This window comes from Lontra canadensis, unplaced genomic scaffold, assembly GCF_010015895.1.
Source record: "Lontra canadensis isolate GAN:19392208 unplaced genomic scaffold, GSC_riverotter_1.0 scaffold67, whole genome shotgun sequence".
Classification (NCBI taxonomy): Eukaryota; Metazoa; Chordata; class Mammalia; order Carnivora; family Mustelidae; genus Lontra; species Lontra canadensis.
Window position 1 is genome coordinate 7,427,634 of NW_022631061.1, and position 18,823 is coordinate 7,446,456.

At 40.7% G+C, this 18,823-nt stretch overlaps 1 protein-coding gene across 14 annotated transcripts in view; it reads left to right on the forward strand.

Annotated features, from left to right (window-relative positions):
* Positions 1 to 17,082, forward strand: part of NBEA (neurobeachin) — a 664,613-nt gene extending 647,531 nt beyond the window's left edge. For all 14 annotated transcript variants that reach the window (XM_032880041.1, XM_032880043.1, XM_032880047.1 and 11 more), the window contains 4 exons: positions 10,015 to 10,116; positions 12,141 to 12,337; positions 13,280 to 13,431; positions 15,210 to 17,082. In XM_032880041.1, the coding sequence (XP_032735932.1) occupies positions 10,015 to 10,116; positions 12,141 to 12,337; positions 13,280 to 13,431; positions 15,210 to 15,300 (542 nt within the window). In that variant the 3' untranslated portion in view covers positions 15,301 to 17,082. The remainder of the gene's footprint in view (positions 1 to 10,014; positions 10,117 to 12,140; positions 12,338 to 13,279; positions 13,432 to 15,209) is intronic.
* The last annotated feature ends 1,741 nt before the right edge of the window (positions 17,083 to 18,823 follow it).

The window sequence follows — 18,823 nt, forward strand, 5'->3', positions numbered from 1 at the left end:
TAGTTTCAGTGCAAATATTCCCTATGAAATACAGTATGGTGTCTGTAAGGTGTTGATAATGGTGAGTACCTATAAACCAGGGCAATTCATATATTGGTCACAGCTTACACAGTACTTCCGAAACAAACTGAACCATGAGTTTGGGTCCTGTTTATGACAAGACAGCAATAAGAGTTTTCTAGGGATGCTGTGTGTCTGCCACTGAAATATTGTGAGTAGATGACAAATGGGCAAGATGCTGTCTTTCGTGGTTGGAGGCTGCCACCCCTGGTCTGTTCATTCCAGCCTGTGAGAATGCTGAGGATGGAAGCCCAGGTGTACATCTGTCTGTCCTTCAAGTCCCACCTACCCCTGCTCTTACTCATTTTGACAGGAATATTGCAAAAAGAGGAAATGGCTTTCGATTGATAGGAACAAAGTCCCTATCATAGTAGAGAAAAAATGAAATGAAATATATTTTTTTCATTTCATTTTATATATATATATTCATTTCATTTTATATATATATATATATATATATATATTTGAGAATGAAGATAGTGGGAGATGAACTAGATGAGACCAAATATCATGCAAGGTTTCATGCTTGCTGCCCATAGCTGGAGCTGCAGACCAGCAGATGAAGAACCTCGAGGTGCATCATGGAGTAATGGCTCTTAGCATAGACACTGAGTAAGAGAAAGGGTGTGCGTTATGCACATCAGCCTCTGCTCTAAGTTGTGAACTAAGATATGATACTGGTTTAAGGGAAAAAAATATTCAGTGTTGCTTGATTTCCAGCCAGCTCAAATAGCTAGCTACCAAATCCACATTATAACAAATATCATACTCTAACTACTAAAAAGTTAACCTCCTTATTTATTCTTTTCTAAAGCTACACCCTTAAAAAAAAAAAAAACCCAGAAACTTCATTTTTAGCAGAATTCCAGTGTGTGTATGTATGCATGTGTGCATATGCATGTGTGGATACGACCCTTGATCTACCATGGATGGCTTTCTTATTCTCAAGCATGGTACATTACCAGTTGTATTTCATCTAAATTTATTTTTGTGTATTTACAAATCTTCATTTTTGTAGTAGTATAGTATTCATTAGAAAAACTTAATTAAGCAACAGGTCTGTGTAGTATCTTCCGTCTATATTGATAAAAATTAGAAGTTTTTAGATAACAGGTTTTTTTTTTTTAAGAAATAGAATAGTGCTTTAAATCTCATTAACTAACATCTTCAAACTGGCACTCAGAAATGATGAAAATGATATTTCCAAAAAGAGGATTCATTTCTTGAAAGCTACCATCTGGTAGCTGAGATAAGATATTTTATATATCATACTGCTCTGAGGTAAAGAATTTTTTTTACATGTTAAATTATAGTAATTGTATTAGCTACTTAATTTGTGTGATTTTTCTGATGATCTTTTAAATGAAAAGATGATTAATGATGGTTGCTTTAGTCCATCGGTTATCAAGAAAAATTAAATGTAGTAATACTTAGAGTGGATAAGGTTCCTTACAACAGGAGCTCTATAAATAAAAATGTTTATATTGACCCTTAAGGACAAAATTATGAATATTATATTTGTTAAAATGCAGGATTTTATTTAAGCTTTCAATAAGACAAGATTATCCTTAAGAAATTAAGAATATTATTGATGCATATCTTTTACTGTTGCCTCCATTTGTAAGAATTTATTTTTGGTCAAAACTATTGTCATCATTATGACCCCAAATGACTTTGTAAAACCCACCCCATCAAGAGTTTTGGACATTTAATATGGACTTCCATCACATGGCTTTATTTCATCCATCATCCTTAATGTAAGAGGGAAAAAATGCTCTTTTAGAATAAACAGGATGATCATCTGAAGTGTTAGGCAAGCAGCAAACACGCATGGAAGGCCTGCTGGGTGCTGGTCCTATCTTAGCCGCTGGGAAAGCTGGATAGTCAGAGTCTCTGGCCTAGTATTACACTAATCACCAAACTGCTTTGTCTGCTTGAATGTACTGATGAGCACATTGAGTACTTGTCACATGCATCGTAAATTGCCATCAGATGATGTTTGGTATCATACTACAAAATGTTTGATCTTACATCTTGGGTACAAAATAATAATTACATGAAAAAAGTGTCAGCTTTTTACCATATGGATAATTATAATAGTAAAAAATTAATCATTAGTCATATACAGTATTTGATAGACTTGACTGATTCATGTCTCACTGAATCTGTTAAAATAGCCAACCTGGTAACACACATACGCGTGATGAGAGAGACCACATAACATTCGTCAGTTCACTTTTTTTTTGTAAGAGCAGGCACAGCACACACTGAATTGACTGTCACATCAGAGATCAGCCATGGGTGTTGACATAGACCTAGTCCTTGCCATCAGAAAACTCACAACATGAAAGAAAAAGATTTTCTTTTCTGTCCCAGTTTAATCTATTCCAGCTACCAATTCACAGGTCAGAGAATCAGGCTGTATGTGTTTTCTATCTTTAATTCATTGCTACTCAAGACCAAAAAGCTGGTTATATCTAAATTCATAGTAAAGTGTGCGGCACAATGCCCTTAGGTTTTGAGGGTTGTATATATTAACCTAGACTTGAACGGGGAAGTCCTAGTGTGAAACACAACATGCCAGTAGCCATTAAAATTCAGGATTTGGTCTTGGTGTGGACATTGAATTTCTTTGTATGTCAGAGGCTGAATCATATTTATTCAGCACAACATAAAATGATAGGATTCACTTAATCACTTTCTCAAGATTAATTCAAGTGGCTCTCTAATATATTTATGTCTCTTTTGCACTGTCATTATTCTTTTTTAATGGAGAGCTCTATTATTAGTACCACAGAGAAAAATCTAAGTAACGTTTGTAGATTTTTTTAGGTAGGTGCAGAAAGTGTTTAAGGTTTCTTTGAGTCAAATATATTATTGTGGCTAATTCAGACATTTCAGAAAGTCTTTTCCTAATTATTTCTATATTTTTAATGGATTCACTACAAAGACGATGAACATTTAGAGGCAGATCATTAAAAAGAGTTTCAGATCATAAAAGAAATAAGCAGGTGCTACTTAGCTAGGTTTCAGTTGACTTACAGTTGTTTTATGAATATATTTTATAATGCTAATATCCAGTGTTACTCTTTCAAACTTGGGACTTTGACATTGGAACATTTTCTTGGAGATTTAAATAGGTCCCTGACTAGATAACAGAATCACAGAGATGTGAGGGACAGATGCTTTCATCTGAAACACTCTTTTGCACAAATTCTGAAACTAATTTGGAAGTGATAAAAATTAATTTGCGCACTTTAATTGGAAGCAGCCTACTGCATGAAAGAAAGGAGAGCAGAGAAGGCAATTTGTGCTAAAAGCTGATTGAATTTTTTGTCAGGTAGGTATCTTGGACTTGGCCGCTTATCCTCCTGAGCCCCTCTTTGCAATATATTACAAGCCATCTCTGACTGGTGTTCTTTAAAAGGATCAATGCTATTCCTGTTGAATCCCTGGAGCCCAAAATTTCATTGATCTTGGGACTTGACATTTCTCATTACGTGCTGTAGCTTCCAACAAGATAGTCACAAGAGGGGCAAGTCAACATTGTTGTCTCTTCAGCAGACACTTAAAATACACTAGGACCTCAGCTCAAAATCCAATTTGCTTTTAAAGTGTGTGGTTTTAATGTTTATACCAGACATAAGGTGGTTGGTAGAGAGTCTGCCGATACAGACATAGGACATTTTTAAAATCCTAGCCATAGGAAACTTTGGAAGAGAATCTACTTTTCGCCTTTTCAGATCACATCCACAGATAATTCATCGAGTGATATGAATAAGACATGATTATGCCTTTTCAATTTCACTTTTTAAAAATAAGTCTTCTAGCTCTTGTATGAGCATTGTGCAAACGATGAAACGAGAAGCCCACTGAAAAGGAGACTCCAGCTGTGCACACATCCCTTCCCCAGGCTCCCATTGTGTGAGCTTCAGCTCTGGACACTGACCGTCCTGCCAGCCACAGCCTGTCCCTAAACATCCGACAAACCCCGCCCCTCTCTTTGTTTGCATCCAGCCTTCTCTTACTACGGCTATCCTGGTGCCCAGCTCCGTGCCCACCGCTAACCGGTGGTATCGTACCAGATGAAAGCCTGGACAAAGAACAGCCCCCAGACATTTTTAACTTAGATGTATGTTTGCGTCACTTCCCAGACCAAGGGATCTTATCTAGGGCTTATGAAATGTATCAGAGGGAGCATAGGGACATGGGAAAAATTCCTAACTCCTAGGACTTTCAAAAATGATGTCTGTAATATAACATGCTTTTCCCAGCCTCGCATCCCCTCAGCCTAACATTAGGAGACTTTATAGGATTCCTGATTAAGAAGGGGGCTGAATGCCTCCTTGGTCAATGCCTTTCCTCCCTCTATGGAACTGAGGCTGCAAGGCTCTTTGGCTTGAGTCAAAAGCAATATAGAAAAACACAGGAGTCGACTAATACGTTTCCGTGATCAGAGAATTTCAGATCCACACCAGGAGGGTTGGAGGTGTCTCTGGGCATCATGCAAAGCTCTGCTTCCTTGGATTATACGGTTGACTGTTTGGGGAAGGTAATGGCAGGACAGTAATGTCCTTGACCTAGATCCAGGCTCAGGACTTCAAGGGAAGAGATTTGTGCTGCTGCGGCCATGCTTAAAGGTAGTCAGTGTCTTCTCTCCCAGAGAAAAAGAACTTAGAGTGAATGAATAGCTATCTTCTGCTTTTCAGTGAGTACTATGTGGGTATACGATAAAATGAAACCACATCAGAGGGCATTTTCCAACCCTGGGATGTTTTTATGTGGGTCACCTGTGACCTGAGGAAAATGTGGGCCCAGGCATTCTTGGTGCTTGGGCCAGACCTCCACAAGTGGCTGAGGACAGAGTCTCCATAAGGGACAGCTCACAGACACAATTCTTCTGAGCTACCGTAACAATTGTGTAACAGTTTGTTTGTTTTTTTAAATAAATCTTGAAATTGGAGTACTGACTAAAATATGTATTTGGGGATTTCAAGCCATCCTGTTTTTATGTAGGTATAAACATGAATGAAAATACCTTCCATGGGGATTCTGCAGAGAGCTAACAAAGGTGGCAGATAAAATCTGAATGTTATACATCATCGAGACGTTCATCCTCTGACTCCAGCAGAACTGCACTGAGGGTCATAGATTGTAGAAACTCGGCTGTTTTTGTTTAACTCTTAATTCAGAAGGACCAAAGCTTCCCCCTGCGTATTAGTAGTCCCACAAATAAGGTTTAAAATAATAAGAACCATGAGTATCTTTACTTTGATCATTTCTCTAAAAGCAGAGACCATCTCACTGAAAAAGTTCTCGTCAGTGCCACGTGAATAACATCTAATATCTTCGTACTGTTTTCATCATCCATCCATTTTGAAAATATTGAAATGACTTTTGCTTAAAAATGAGATGGAATCTGTTTATAATAAGCCTTTTATACTTGGAGTTTCCAAATGCTTGCCTCTAAGCAACCTCAAAATCGGGTGTGTTTGTTCTCTCTCACACGTGGTAATGCCATCACAGGGAGAGCTCATGTGTTGAGGAGATGAGTGGGGACAAGGGTGACAGCGCTGCGGTCCTGGGGGGGGCTCACCTGCACCTCCCTGTGCACGGGCCCTTTAACCCCCAGCTACATCCATCAATTGTGATGTGACAGTGACAGAATATTCCCAAGATTTTGAATGATTGTTGGGGTGTGTGACATCTGTCCCTGGCAATGAAATGTCCCTGGCCGGGAAATATGCTTTCTCCCTGCTGCAGGTTTCCCAACTCAGAAACCGCTGAATAACATGTTATTTACTTGCTTCTAGTTTAAAGAGGGAAACATTGGTTTTCAGGGCCCTAAACAATGGCCCCTAGTAGTTAAGTTCCACAGTTCGTTCAAATGCTCTGGGGAGACTGTAATGAAAATAAATTTTTTAACTTTCTAAATCAGATGCAAGCCTTTGAAAACCTTATTTCCTAATAGAAAATAGATTACCTACATAAGGAATAGTTTTATACATGTTTTTCAGTTCCCTGCAAGAAAACTAGATTTCTGTAGCCTATAAGGGAAAAGTTTAGACAACTCTACTTTATGTAAATTTCACTAAGCATGTAATTTCAGGACTTTTCAGCTCACCAGCCTCTCCAACATAAAATAATCACTTAGAAAAATTAAGGATGGTATTACACAGAAAATCTTACTTCTCATTTTTACCAGGGAATGCAAGGCATCTTTGAAGCATAATTTTATAAAAACGTTTCAGACAAATCCGGGACTACCGACCAGTATAAATGGATAGTTTGCCAAACACATTATAGCTGTATACGTAAACCTAGAAGAAGATGACACACTCGCTCGGGCTGCTATCCTCCTCTCCCCTACTCCATCAGAGAGACGCCCCAAAGCAAAATGGAAACTGACAGATCTGGGAAAGCTCACCTAAAACTGAGCGATTCCTGCAGAGACGGAAGATGGGTGGGTCTGAAGGAGGAGGTATTGGCAAACCAGAGGCCCCTGAACATTTACTCCCCGCACCCCCCGCACCTCCCCCACCTCCTCCACAGTGAGGCCCAGACATCACAGCCCAGGAGGCAGCTCAGAGCAGTGTCAACCCCAAAGCACAGGGTGGCTCTCTGAGAAACAAGAATTGGGAGTGAGGGGCACCCCATCCAGAACATAATTGACAGGGAAAAACAGGCCAGCATGCAAGCAAGCAAGCACTATTTAAAAAGATCACAAACTCAATGACCAGGTGAAGCAGAACGAACGAAAGAGAAAAATACAGAACTTTTTTCTTAAAGGCACATGTCTGGGGCACCTGGACGGCTCAGGCAGTTAAGTGTCTTAATTTTGGTTTCAGCTCAGGTCTGATCTCAGGGTCATGAGATGGAGCCCCAGGCTGCTCCGTGATGAATATGGAGCCTGTTTGAGATTCACTCTCTCCTCTCCCTCTGCTTCTCCCAGCCCCAGCTCATCATGCACACTCTCACGCTCTCTCTAAAAAAAGTATAAATAGGGGCACCTGGGTGACTCAGTCGTTTGCCTTCAGCTCAGATCATGATCTCAGGATCCTGGGATCAAGCCCACATCGGGCTCCTTACTTGGCGGGAAGCCTGCTTCTCTCTCTCCCACTCGCCCTGCTTGTGTTCTCTCCCTCGCTCGCTGTCCCTCTCTTTCTGGCAATTAAATAAATAAAATCTCGTGTGTGTGTGTGTGTGTGTGTGTGTGTGTGTGTGTGTGTGTAAAGGCATAAGTCCAAGATATAAGAAAGAGCACCAAGGGTGCCTGGGTGGCTCAGTTAGTGGAGCGACTGCCTTCGGCTCAGGTCATGATCCTGGACTTCCAGGATCGAGTCCCACATCGGGCTCCCAGCTCCTTGGGGAGTCTGATTCTCCCTCTGACCTCCTCCCTCATTCTCTCTCTCACTCATTCTCTCTCAAATAAATAAATAAAATCTTTAAAAAAAAAAAAAAAAAGGAAGAAAGAAAGAAAGAGCACCAAATTTACTGGCAATGTTTTATATTTCTTAAACTAGGAGATGAGTACAACTGAATTTATTCTATTCTTTTAATTTTATACATATGCTATAAATATTTAACATGTTATGTAACTGATTTTTAAATATTTATTTCTGAAAACAAAGGAAGATCAGGTAGCTTTGTGGAAGCTACCAAAACAAAAAGAATTTGTGACCTTAGGGGCGCCTGGGTGGCTCAGTGGGTTAAAGCCTCTGCCTTCGGCTCAGGTCATGGTCCCAGGGTCCTGGGATGAGCCCCACATAGGGCTCTCTGCTCCGCAGGGAGCCTGCTTCCTCTTCTCTCTCTCTCTGCTTGCCTCTCTGCCTACTTGTGATCTCTGTCTGTCAAATAAATAAATAAAATCTTAAAAAAAAAAAAGAATTTGTGACCTTAGAGGAAAAAAATTAACCTACAAAAATGTTCCTCAAACTTCACTATTACACTGATCCCTTTTAAGGAGAACAAAGTAGTCATTAACCTCCCCCACCCCCACAAAAAACTCTCTGACTCTGAGGAATGTATTCTTGGACCCCATAAACAAATTTGAGAAACACTGAATTAATTAGTTCATCTTAATTTTTAAAGCATATGTCAATTTTAAATCGCCACAGCATAAATTTTTGACAACAAATAGAGATCTCATCTTTAATAATTGGTTAAAAATATGTTTAGAAAATCATCAAAGTATAAATCTGGAATTTAAAATTTTCCACGGAACTTTTCACTCCCAAGGAAACATCCACAGAGCCCAGGGTACACAGCCCCTAGTTTGAGGAATACCAAGAATTCTGGAAGAGTTGCAGTTACAAGACCCAAGTTCCAACGTGCCTTTTCAAGGAGAAAAAGTGATGGTCAATAATCCATTGCAGATGAAATAATTTATTTGTAAATATGCACAGAGGCGTATTTATGTGTACTACTTCCTCATGTTTGCTAAGCTGATACTATAGAGTCAACTAAATCTCACATCCGTATAAACCAATGTCAGACAATATGAGTCAGCTGGAACTGTTTACAAATAAAAACAGAAATAGGCAACATAAGACATTAATAAGCATGATGTTAATGCACAATGGAAATAGTGGGGTATTACAAGAATAGTGGGGTATTACAAGGCATTGATAAATAATTTGTTGAATTTCATTGAGTGGGTCGGGTCCAAACTGTACTGTTACTAAGTGTTTCACATCCTCCTTTCTGATCACCCCACCTTCAGTAGAATTTCACTGCAGTGAGTCTTTTAAAGGTCCTCACATACACCCAGGATGGCCAACACGGGCTTTCTTTTCCCACCTACCAAGGGAACTACCAAGAACCCTACACAGGTTGGCACCATTAGCCCGTTCGCCTTCCACAGTGCCTCTGTGACTTGCCATTGTTTCCTTTTCCTTCACAAGTCTGCACCTAAGTCTGTAGAGACCCTTCATCTCTCTCCCAGATGGGCTTCTCCAAACGGTCTGACCCAATAAGATAATGTTGGGCATGCCGCCCTCTCAACTTTGCTGATCCTTCTCACACTGTCTTTGCGCAGGTTACTCACCAGACATTCTGATGCTCTTTATGCGGAGGTCTTTGGATCCCTGCTATCCCTGTGCACATAATCTATTCTTTCTCACACTTGGCATTGTCCGGTGGGAAGCCTGGGGAAGGCCATGGTTGTTATTGATGAGTTTGCAAAAGTTCCGTGTTATGCCTTACACCTCTTTACACTTCCAGCTCCGAGCCTGCTTAGAAGAATGCTTGTCACTTAAAAATCATTTACTTAATGATTGTGAAAGCACTTGGCAGTGAAAATGCTTATGTCATGTTACAGAGCTGGACTTGTTGGCTAGCTTCGATTTAATATTAAGTGGAAACTTAAGATGATCATCTCTTCTTTCCTTCACTACTTTCCTCTCCCCTCAAAATCAAAGCACCTCAGCCTATGTTGTTGGAGATTGTAGGGAACATTTTTAAATGGGTAAGAGCATGAGCTTCAAAATTAGATAGTTCTGGGTTCAATTCCAACGCTTGCTAGCTGTATGAATTTGTGCAAGTTGAATAACCTTGCAAAGCCTTGGTTTCTATGCTATAAAATAAGGATAACAACAGGACCTGTCTCGTGTGACCTTTGCCATAATTAAATGAGATAATGCACATAAATGCTGTGGCAGGTTTGGTTTCTGTTCTTAACAATAGGAAAAGCAGGATAGCTATGTGTCATGATGTTGTTACAATATATCTGTTAACTTACTCAAGTCACCTGAATGACCCATGTTGTAGGGTTACGTAGTAGTTAGTTTACAGGTGAGAAAACAGCAGAGAGGTTAAGCCACTGGCTCATGATCACACAGCTAGTCACAAATGCTCTTAATAAGCATTAACGATTTTTAAATGTTTGATTTAATGGTGTAGCCCTTCATTTGTGGCATCGGTCTGTGCTAACCCACTGCTCCTGTCTCCTTGCAGGTGACTATCCTGCACCCAGAGCTGTCCTCACAGGCCATGACCATGAAGTTGTCTGTGTTTCTGTCTGTGCCGAACTTGGACTTGTTATCAGTGGTGCTAAAGGTCAGAAGGCATTTCCTTCATTTTAGGTCTTTTAAAACGGTACTGTTTTCTCAAGCTAACCGTGATTTATGATTCATTGCCTTTGGGAGGTTCTCTACAGACAATGGAATCCTCGGGTTCCTTGTAACTGTTTTGTTTTCTTATTAATATTTACTAGTACTAATATGGAATATACATAAAATTTTATGTGGTACTTTGTGGTCACCAGCATTCTAGCCAGGACACTGGTAAATTAAACTGCAGCACATCCCTACGATGCGGCCATTAAAAAGAACATATAAAAGGTGGGGGAAGGTATCGTGAGGCAGTGGGAGTCCTGGGGGCGTCAGGTTGCTTCTCAGACATAACCTTGGACACACCTCCCTCTAGAGCCCCTTCCTTCCTACGGCCCGGGGCTGTATTGAGGTTGGTGGGAAAGTATGCATGATTACTTGCGGGGGTTGACTTTTTGTGGAAAAAGCGTCGTTTCCAGAAAAGTCAGGAAACTCGGATTCCCATCCTGGATCAGACGCCCAATTCTCCGTGGTGAGGCTGTGGGGCAGGAAGGAGCCTGGGGCTCAGGAGAAATGGCAAGAATACCAGAGGGGCTGAGTGGATGCTTGTGGTGGCAGAGTTAGGGAGAGAGAAGGCTGACAGGCGGGAGGGCCGGTGGATTTGCGGTGTGTATTTTATTCGGGGTGTGGTAGAAAGCCACTGAAGTTTTTTTAAGCAAAGTGATGCGATGATTAGATTTGGTTTTTAGGAGCTTATCCTGGCTGCTTTATGGAAAATGGATGTAATGCCTGAAGGTTAGAGACTGTGTTTTTTCACTTTTGTATCTAAGAGTAAATGACCCTGTGGACACATAGGATATTTTCAATAAATGTCTTTTTAATCAAAAAAGGAAAGAGCAACAATATGTGTAATGTTATTCTATCCTGTAAAGTGAAAAGGAAAAGAAAAAAAAGACACATAGTAGGTATAGGGAAAAAAAGGTATTTTCTAAAGGCAATAGGTGATATTAGAGGTGTTGCTATTTTCTTTTTCTCCCGAATTTTTTTTTAGTAATCAGGAAAAAATTTAGCCTTATAAAGCCACTTGTGTAAACTACATATCTACTGGAGTCAATTGGAACAGAAATGGAATGCATAAACTGTCTTTGTGAGGTGGTTTTGTTGGCGGGTGGGTAAGACCAAACTATATGAACCAGTTATTTCTGTCAACTTGCCTAGTGAAATTTTTATCTTATCAATACAATTTCTACCAGGTTCGGGGGCGGGGGGAGATCAGAGCAAAATAAGTCACTCCCCAGCCTACTTTTATACTCTTGCCTCACTGTTTGTATTTACAGACAAAACATGTTTCTGTTGTCTGAATTACTTAAGTATCTTAATTTTGCCTTTTACATTTTGTGTATGGATTATGGAGAAGGTAAAATTCATTTGATAGCAATGTATTTGTATGGTACAATTGCTGAAGTTTTGATGATACTCAAGAAAATTAGCAGTTGTTTTGGTCATTCTCCTAAACTTTTGAGAAACATCACTAAAAAAGAAAACTTTCAGAAACACAAACTAAAAAAGAAAACTTCGGGACATACAGTCTTCTCTTGTCACATTATCTATGAGGTGTTTCCTTTTTTATGAGTATTATCTCATGAAGGAAAAGACCAAGTATTTCCCAGATAAAAAGTTGGGAAGATCTGTGTGTGTTAACAGCTCCCTGTATGCAGTCTGGGTTTTGTTGTTGTTATTTGTTGTTGTTTGTTTGTTTTCATATATAAATATATATATTTTTTTAATTCAATTAGCCAACATATAGTACATCATTAGTTTCAGATGTAGTGCTCAACAATTCATCAGTCGCATCTATGATCTGTTTAAATATACCATCTGCGCTTGGCTTCTGCCAGCCTTACCTCTTTTCCTTTCTGCCTTTTTGCAACAAATCAGAGTGTACTTAGCCGGGTAGGGTTTGTGGGTTAGTGAGTGCTCATACATGACTTGTCACGAATGACTGTGGCCATGCATTTCTTCCTTCTGCAGAGGGCCCTTGCCTTGTCCACACCATCACTGGAGATTTGCTGCGAGCCCTTGAAGGACCAGAAAACTGCTTGTTCCCGCGCTTGATTTCCGTTTCTAGCGAAGGCCACTGTATCATATACTATGAACGAGGGCGATTCAGCAATTTCAGCATTAACGGGAAACTTCTGGCTCAGATGGAGATCAACGATTCAACCAGGGTAAATCTTCATATTCAGTGCTAAACAGGGACTGAAGCCACGAGATTGATCGACCTTCTTACATTAAACAGTTCATAATAGAATTTCTCAGGTATCCAGATAAATAAATGTGTGCTGGTTTGTTTTTTAAGATATTAGTTATTTATTTGAGAGAAAGAGCATGGACAAGGTGGAGGAGTGAAGGAGAGAGAGAAGCAGATTCCCCGCTGAGCGAGGGCACGGAGGGAGTAAGGGGCTACCCTGAGATCACCACCTGAGCTGAAGGTGCCCCACATGTGTGCTGGTTTTAAAAGCCTGTAAATTCATGTAGATGAGTGCTTTGAACAAACCCACAGTGCATTTAATCCCAAGTAGTTAACTCAGTGAATTAGGTTTTAAAGATGATAGCTTTTGTTTGATTAGAGGTCAGACCCATAAGGAGATTTTTCTTCGGCTCCTTTATAAACAGTGCTGCACCCCCTGACATTAAAAGTGAGTTGATTGTCAAAGAATCTTACCTTTAGGGCCCCAGACCACAATTACATGTTCCAGACTGCCGTTCACTCAGAAATGAATTGTGATGGTTGCTTGATCGTTATTAGAAGCTGTTTTGAAATATGCTTCTGCCATTTGTTCTGAAAGTCTTGACATTGTTAATGTTCAGGACTTAACAAAACATCATGTTACTTAATTCTCAAGTTCTTCCTGAATTAGATTGATAATATTCTCTCTGGGACCTGTTATTTTGTAACCGTAATTGGTTTTAATAAGACCTTTTGTTTATGTAAGAACCCTGATGAATTCCACATTGGAAATTTTGTGGACTAGACTTCAGGCAACTTGGACAAATGGCTAAAAGTAGATAATAATTACGAGGGAACTGGATCGAGGGCTTTTCAGCAATGAACATTGACCATCTGGGAAAAACTGAGAGAAATTGTTGTTTCTCTGCCTTTTCCGAAGGCCATTCTCCTGAGCAGCGATGGCCAGAACCTGGTGACCGGAGGCGACAACGGTGTGGTGGAGGTCTGGCAGGCCTGTGACTTCAAGCAGCTGTACATTTACCCAGGATGTGATGCTGGCATTAGAGCAATGGACTTGTCCCATGACCAGAGGTGAGCCCCATCAGGGAGAAACGTAATCACGTCAGGACTGTCACTGAAAGTTCTTTACATTCTACCAAGGGTGACAGGTGCTGTGAATAAGATTCCAGCACCCAGATGGAAGAAAGACTAGCACCGAAAAGGGTAGATGGAGGAGGGGAGGAAGTGCGGTAAGAAAGGACTCTGGTCAGAAGGAAACAGAGGAAGAGAGTCAGAAGGGGTGGTGGGTGGAAAGAAAGGAAGACATGGGTCAGAGGAAGAACCGGCACATCCAGACGCTGCCCAAAACAGAATTATTCCCACCGACGTCTCTGTTCTAAGATCCTCACCCGGTCTCAGACAGGCCCCCCGGCATCCATTCTGAAGACTTTCTGCTTCTCTGCTCAGGTGTGTTTCAGCTTGAGACACGCTTGTAGCTAGCAACGCCCCCAGAACTGGCCTCTGTTTGAAAAGCTACAAACAGTCACCTGTTACTGAAACCATCCCTCCCCCCATTTTCTTGTGCACATATTCCTCATTTATGTTATTTTGTTACAGTTTATATATTTCCCTGAAACACTACAATCTTTTTTTTTTTTTAAAGAATTGATGTGAGAGTTAAGCAATTAATAAAATTTTCCATTTTCCCTCGGTTGGCAACAGGATTTTACTAGTCCCTAAAACTCACCTTGGGGTTTACTGTAAAGGGAAAAGGATACTTGGAATATGAAGTCTAAAATTTCTAACAATTTAAACAATTTTAAACTCTATAATCTTAACGGGGTATGTAATTTCTTCTTTTTTCTGTATATTTATCAGAAATAAGAAAAGCTTATTAACCAACTTTTTAAAACTATATGTATATTCTTTATAAAGATACAGGTTTCAAAATATTATAAACAGTAAGGCTATATCACAAACTTAACAAAGCACCTACACAATCTAGTAAAATGGTACTGAAGTCATCAAGAAAATACAGTACCCCTTTGGGAAAGGGGTATTTTTGATATGCAGCCTAGCCTGTCTTTAAAGAAAACTTAAAAGAAGCAGTGTTCCAAAATGCTGCAGTCCCTATTCATGAGTAAATGGGAACGCTTTGTTGTGTAATTAGGTGTGGATACCTGAGCATTTCTAAAGTATTTGAAATAAAGTAATTGCAGTTGTGTTTTCAGTAGTTTCGGTGCTCTCCCTGACATTCCTACTCATGCGTGTATTCATGCTGCAAACTTTCGCTATCATCATAGAGTAAGCACTACCAGGTACTAAGATTACTGACCCCCTAGGAGCTCAAATATTCATAGTAATTGTATATGAGGGAGGCAGGGATGACATGTCAGGAGAAGGAAGTGACTGACTTCTGGAGGGGTGAGGAGGGCTTTCTTCACTAGGCATCAGGAGAGAGGGTCGGTGTCTCCAAAGAGGAGTGAAGAAAGACAATGGTCAGGTTTCTATTTCTATGTAAATCTCATCCCTAATTTCAGTTATTTTTGTGTCTAACACTGTCCCTGATATGTTAGAGCAGAAGCACATGCACGGAAGTGATATACACACATTGAGGCTGCTTCCCCAAAAAATACTTCTCTGGTGAGCTGTCTGGTCCAAAACTAAACAACGCTCGGTCTGGCAGTCCGGGTCTGAGCAGGATTGATTCAAGTTCTCCAGGGAGAACCAGGAATAAATTGTAATCCCGTGTCGATGGCCACAAAACTAAGACCCAGGGGGAAATCAGAGATGGTAACAGGGTCTAGTAGAAAGGAGCAACCCCATCAGGGAGCTCACCTCACTCTTAACTACCGTCTGTGCTCTTCCAGGACGCTGATCACTGGCATGGCTTCTGGTAGCATCGTAGCTTTTAATATAGATTTTAATCGGTGGCATTATGAGCATCAGAACAGATACTGAAGACAAATGAAGAACCAAAAGCCAAGTCAAAGCTGAGAGCACAAGTGCTGCATGGAAAGGCAATATCTGGTGGAAAAAACTCGTCTACATCGACCTCCGTTTGTACATTCCATCACACCCAGCAATAGCTGTACATTGTAGTCAGCAGCCATTTTCCTTTGTGTGTTTTTTCACGACTGAACACCAGCTGCTACCAAGCAAGCTTATATCATGTAAATTATATGAATTAGGAGATGTTTTGGTAATTATTTCATATATTGTTGTTTATTGAGAAAAGGTAGTAGGACGCGTCACAAGAGACTTTTGACAATTCTGAGGAACCTTGTGTCCAGTTGTTACAAAGTTTAAGCTTTGAACCTAACCTGCATCCCATTTCCAGCCTCTTTTCAAGCTGAGAAAAAAAAAAAAAACACGTTTGATACTTTGTACATCAGATGCATCTTATTTAAAGGGATACTTTTGTAAAAGTAAAACCTTGTATAAAGAACAAAACGTTTCTTAATTTTATTGTGGAGTTACAACTTGCATGTTCTTTAATCCTGATATCTTGATGGAACAGGTGCATTCACACTATGAAACAAAGATCTGTCCAAGGACACAGCTTGTATGAAAGGGTTGAATTTGGGCTCAATCAGTAATTTTTGACATTCTCACCAAATATGGTTTGCACTTTTTAATCTAAATTCATCCCTTCTAAGTGAAATTTGCTCATAAAGCATTTGGATACTAAGCCATTATTTGCCATTTTTGCTACTTTATACAAAGAAAATTCAGCCCTACCCTTCATAATTTGAAGACACAGCAGAAAGGGGGCTTAGGGATGAGGTCTTGGTTTTTATCGTATAAATAGGAATCACGATCATTAGTTCCATAGTAATGACTTCCCAACTCCTGGACATCTCTTCCAGAGTCATCCTGCTGGCTTAGTGTGTGTACATTAGGGGAGGAGAATCTGATGCTAACTATTTTTGGTTCTGTTTTTCGTTTTTTTGTTTTTTGGTTTTTTGGTTTTTTTCCTCCTTGGTTCTCAAATAGCTTAGTTGCTTTAATAACGAGTCAGGCTTTATTATAACAATAACTGAGGTTATTCTTTTAGGTTCTTGTGCAATTCTCACCTAAAGCCACATTCTTAGCCTAAGGCACTTCATCTTTTATGATATAAAATGATGGGTATCAAATGATTTTCCATACCTTGTACTGATCAAGTTATACACCCAGGGGTATATACACTTTATTCATGTTTCTTCTTTGTATATTTGGTGGCTGTATCGTCATAGATGTACATATTGTGTCGGTAGGGCTATGAGGCATGTTCCAGGAATGTAATTTTCTCAGAATTTATACTCACTTGCAGTCATTTATTTAAAAAGATACAACAAGATAATGGGTTCTTTGTATTGGCACTTTGCACCAGAAACATATCATTATTTATTGACGTGATTACTTATTTGTCATCCACCTTGTATTAGTAAGTTTTAGCACTGAATTCCTTCTTCATTGTTGTTTGTATTTATGATATTCTGAAATTCTGGGGGATCAGCGTAATGATTAAGTTATTCATCACCAGGCTGTAAGCAATATCTTGAGTTTGTAGCTTAGAATTGGGAGGATACTGAACATCTGGAAGACAAGTTCATTTCATCTTGAGATCATGGTGAAATATTTTGGATATATAAATTCCTTAAGCTATTGTAACCATGTTTTATTGCAAAGATGTAAAATATGCCAGATGTGTGTGAGTTGGAAATCAAAAAAAGAAAAATAAAATATGCAAAGAATTCACTGATTGTTTCACATTTCATTGGACACTTCACTAACATGCATTCATTATGTTGTCATACAAGTTTAAGAAATCAGCATCACCTCATATAAAGGCCGATGGCATCTCAAAACATGAACTGGAGTCCTAATGAGGTTCTGTAATTTGCTGAAACGTGAGCTTCTCTGCTTGACCATCTGGCAGGGATTTGGGGCAACAGTGACCAGAGGGAAACAGCCTGGTTGTTTCTTCCACATAATCCACTTCTGGGATTATTTTTATTTTATTTAAAAGGAACTAAATGCAGGTGATGGTGAAGGGTATATTTGCTCATTACATGAATATTATCAAATAATGCTGTTCTCAATTGATCCGTGCTTTCTAGAATTTGTCGTGGACCAGGCATGACACAGGCAGGGACTGCGCAACTCGCAGGAGCCCAGCAGCTGCCAGCAGGGTGGAGGTGGGGGGGTGCGGGCGGGGAGTGGTTGCTGAGGGGACTCGATTTGGCTGGTTTGGCTCGGGCAGTGGGGTAGCAGCCCAGCCGGCCCAGGGAGTGACAGAACTGCAAGCAAGCTTCCATCTGCGTACTCCAGACCAAAAGGACAACCAACAGCAGCCTGAGAAAGGCTTGCTCTTATCACTCTCCACCCTGTCCCCCAGCCAGACATCTGTCAGTCATCATAAGCCCAGCCAGCTCCCTCAAACCGGCCTTCTGGCAGCCCATCAGTCACTCAGTCAGGCTGGCTACCGGTGGCTCTTTAAACCAACTCCCTGCTTCTAGAACCATCATCTGAACTGTCACCAAAACCTCCTGACCAGTAGCGCAGTCTCCAGTAAAACTCCCTGCTGCTGGTGGCTCTGGTTCACTACCACCCAGTCACATACCCAGTCATCCCCTTGCTGAGCACCCTAGCACTGGCTTTCTATATTCTTAAACTCTGGTGGGGTGGGAGGCGGGGGAGAGCGGGTACGGAGATTGCCTAGGGAGGTTATTTTTAAGAGTGGTACCTAGGCCCCTTCCCTCCCAGGCGATTCCACTGTGGGTCATCCTTGGGCATGTTTTCAACATCACTAATGTGAGGGATGAAATCCCAACTCAGTAATTGAGCACAGAATTTCTTCAGGAGAGAAACATTCTCATTATCCCTCTCCGGCACCCTGTACGTCAGGGGCACCCGCTTATTTCCAAATCCCTGAGAACTTCCCTGTGCCTTGGGCCCTAGTGCTCTCCCACCCAGAGAGCACTTCATTGCGTTTATTATCTGGCTGAACTTGTTGCAAATTGACCTAAATCAATTTGGTCATTGTCAGTCTTTTGGCAGAGAAAGGTAGTACCCAAACTGCACGTGCACACTATATTATGATGCAAACAGTTTGGTTTTTTTTTTAAGATTTTATTTATTTATTTGACAGACGGAGATCACAAGTAGGCAGGCAGGCGGAGAGAGAGAGAGGAGGAAGCAGGCTCCCCGCTAAGCAGAGAGCCCGATGTGGGGCTCGATCCCAGGACCCTGGGATCATGACCTGAGCCGAAGGCAGAGGCTTTAACCCACTGAGCCACTCAGGTGCCCCTGCAAACAGTATTAAGGACCAAATTCGGCCACGTGTGGAGATAGCTTTTCACCAGTGTGGAGCCCAGTGTAGGGCTTGAACCCATGACCCTGAGATCCAGACCTGAGGGGAGATCACGAGTCACGTGCTCAACTGACGGCACCACCCAAGGGCCCCTTTCACAAACAGACGTTTGCAGTCAAGTACAAA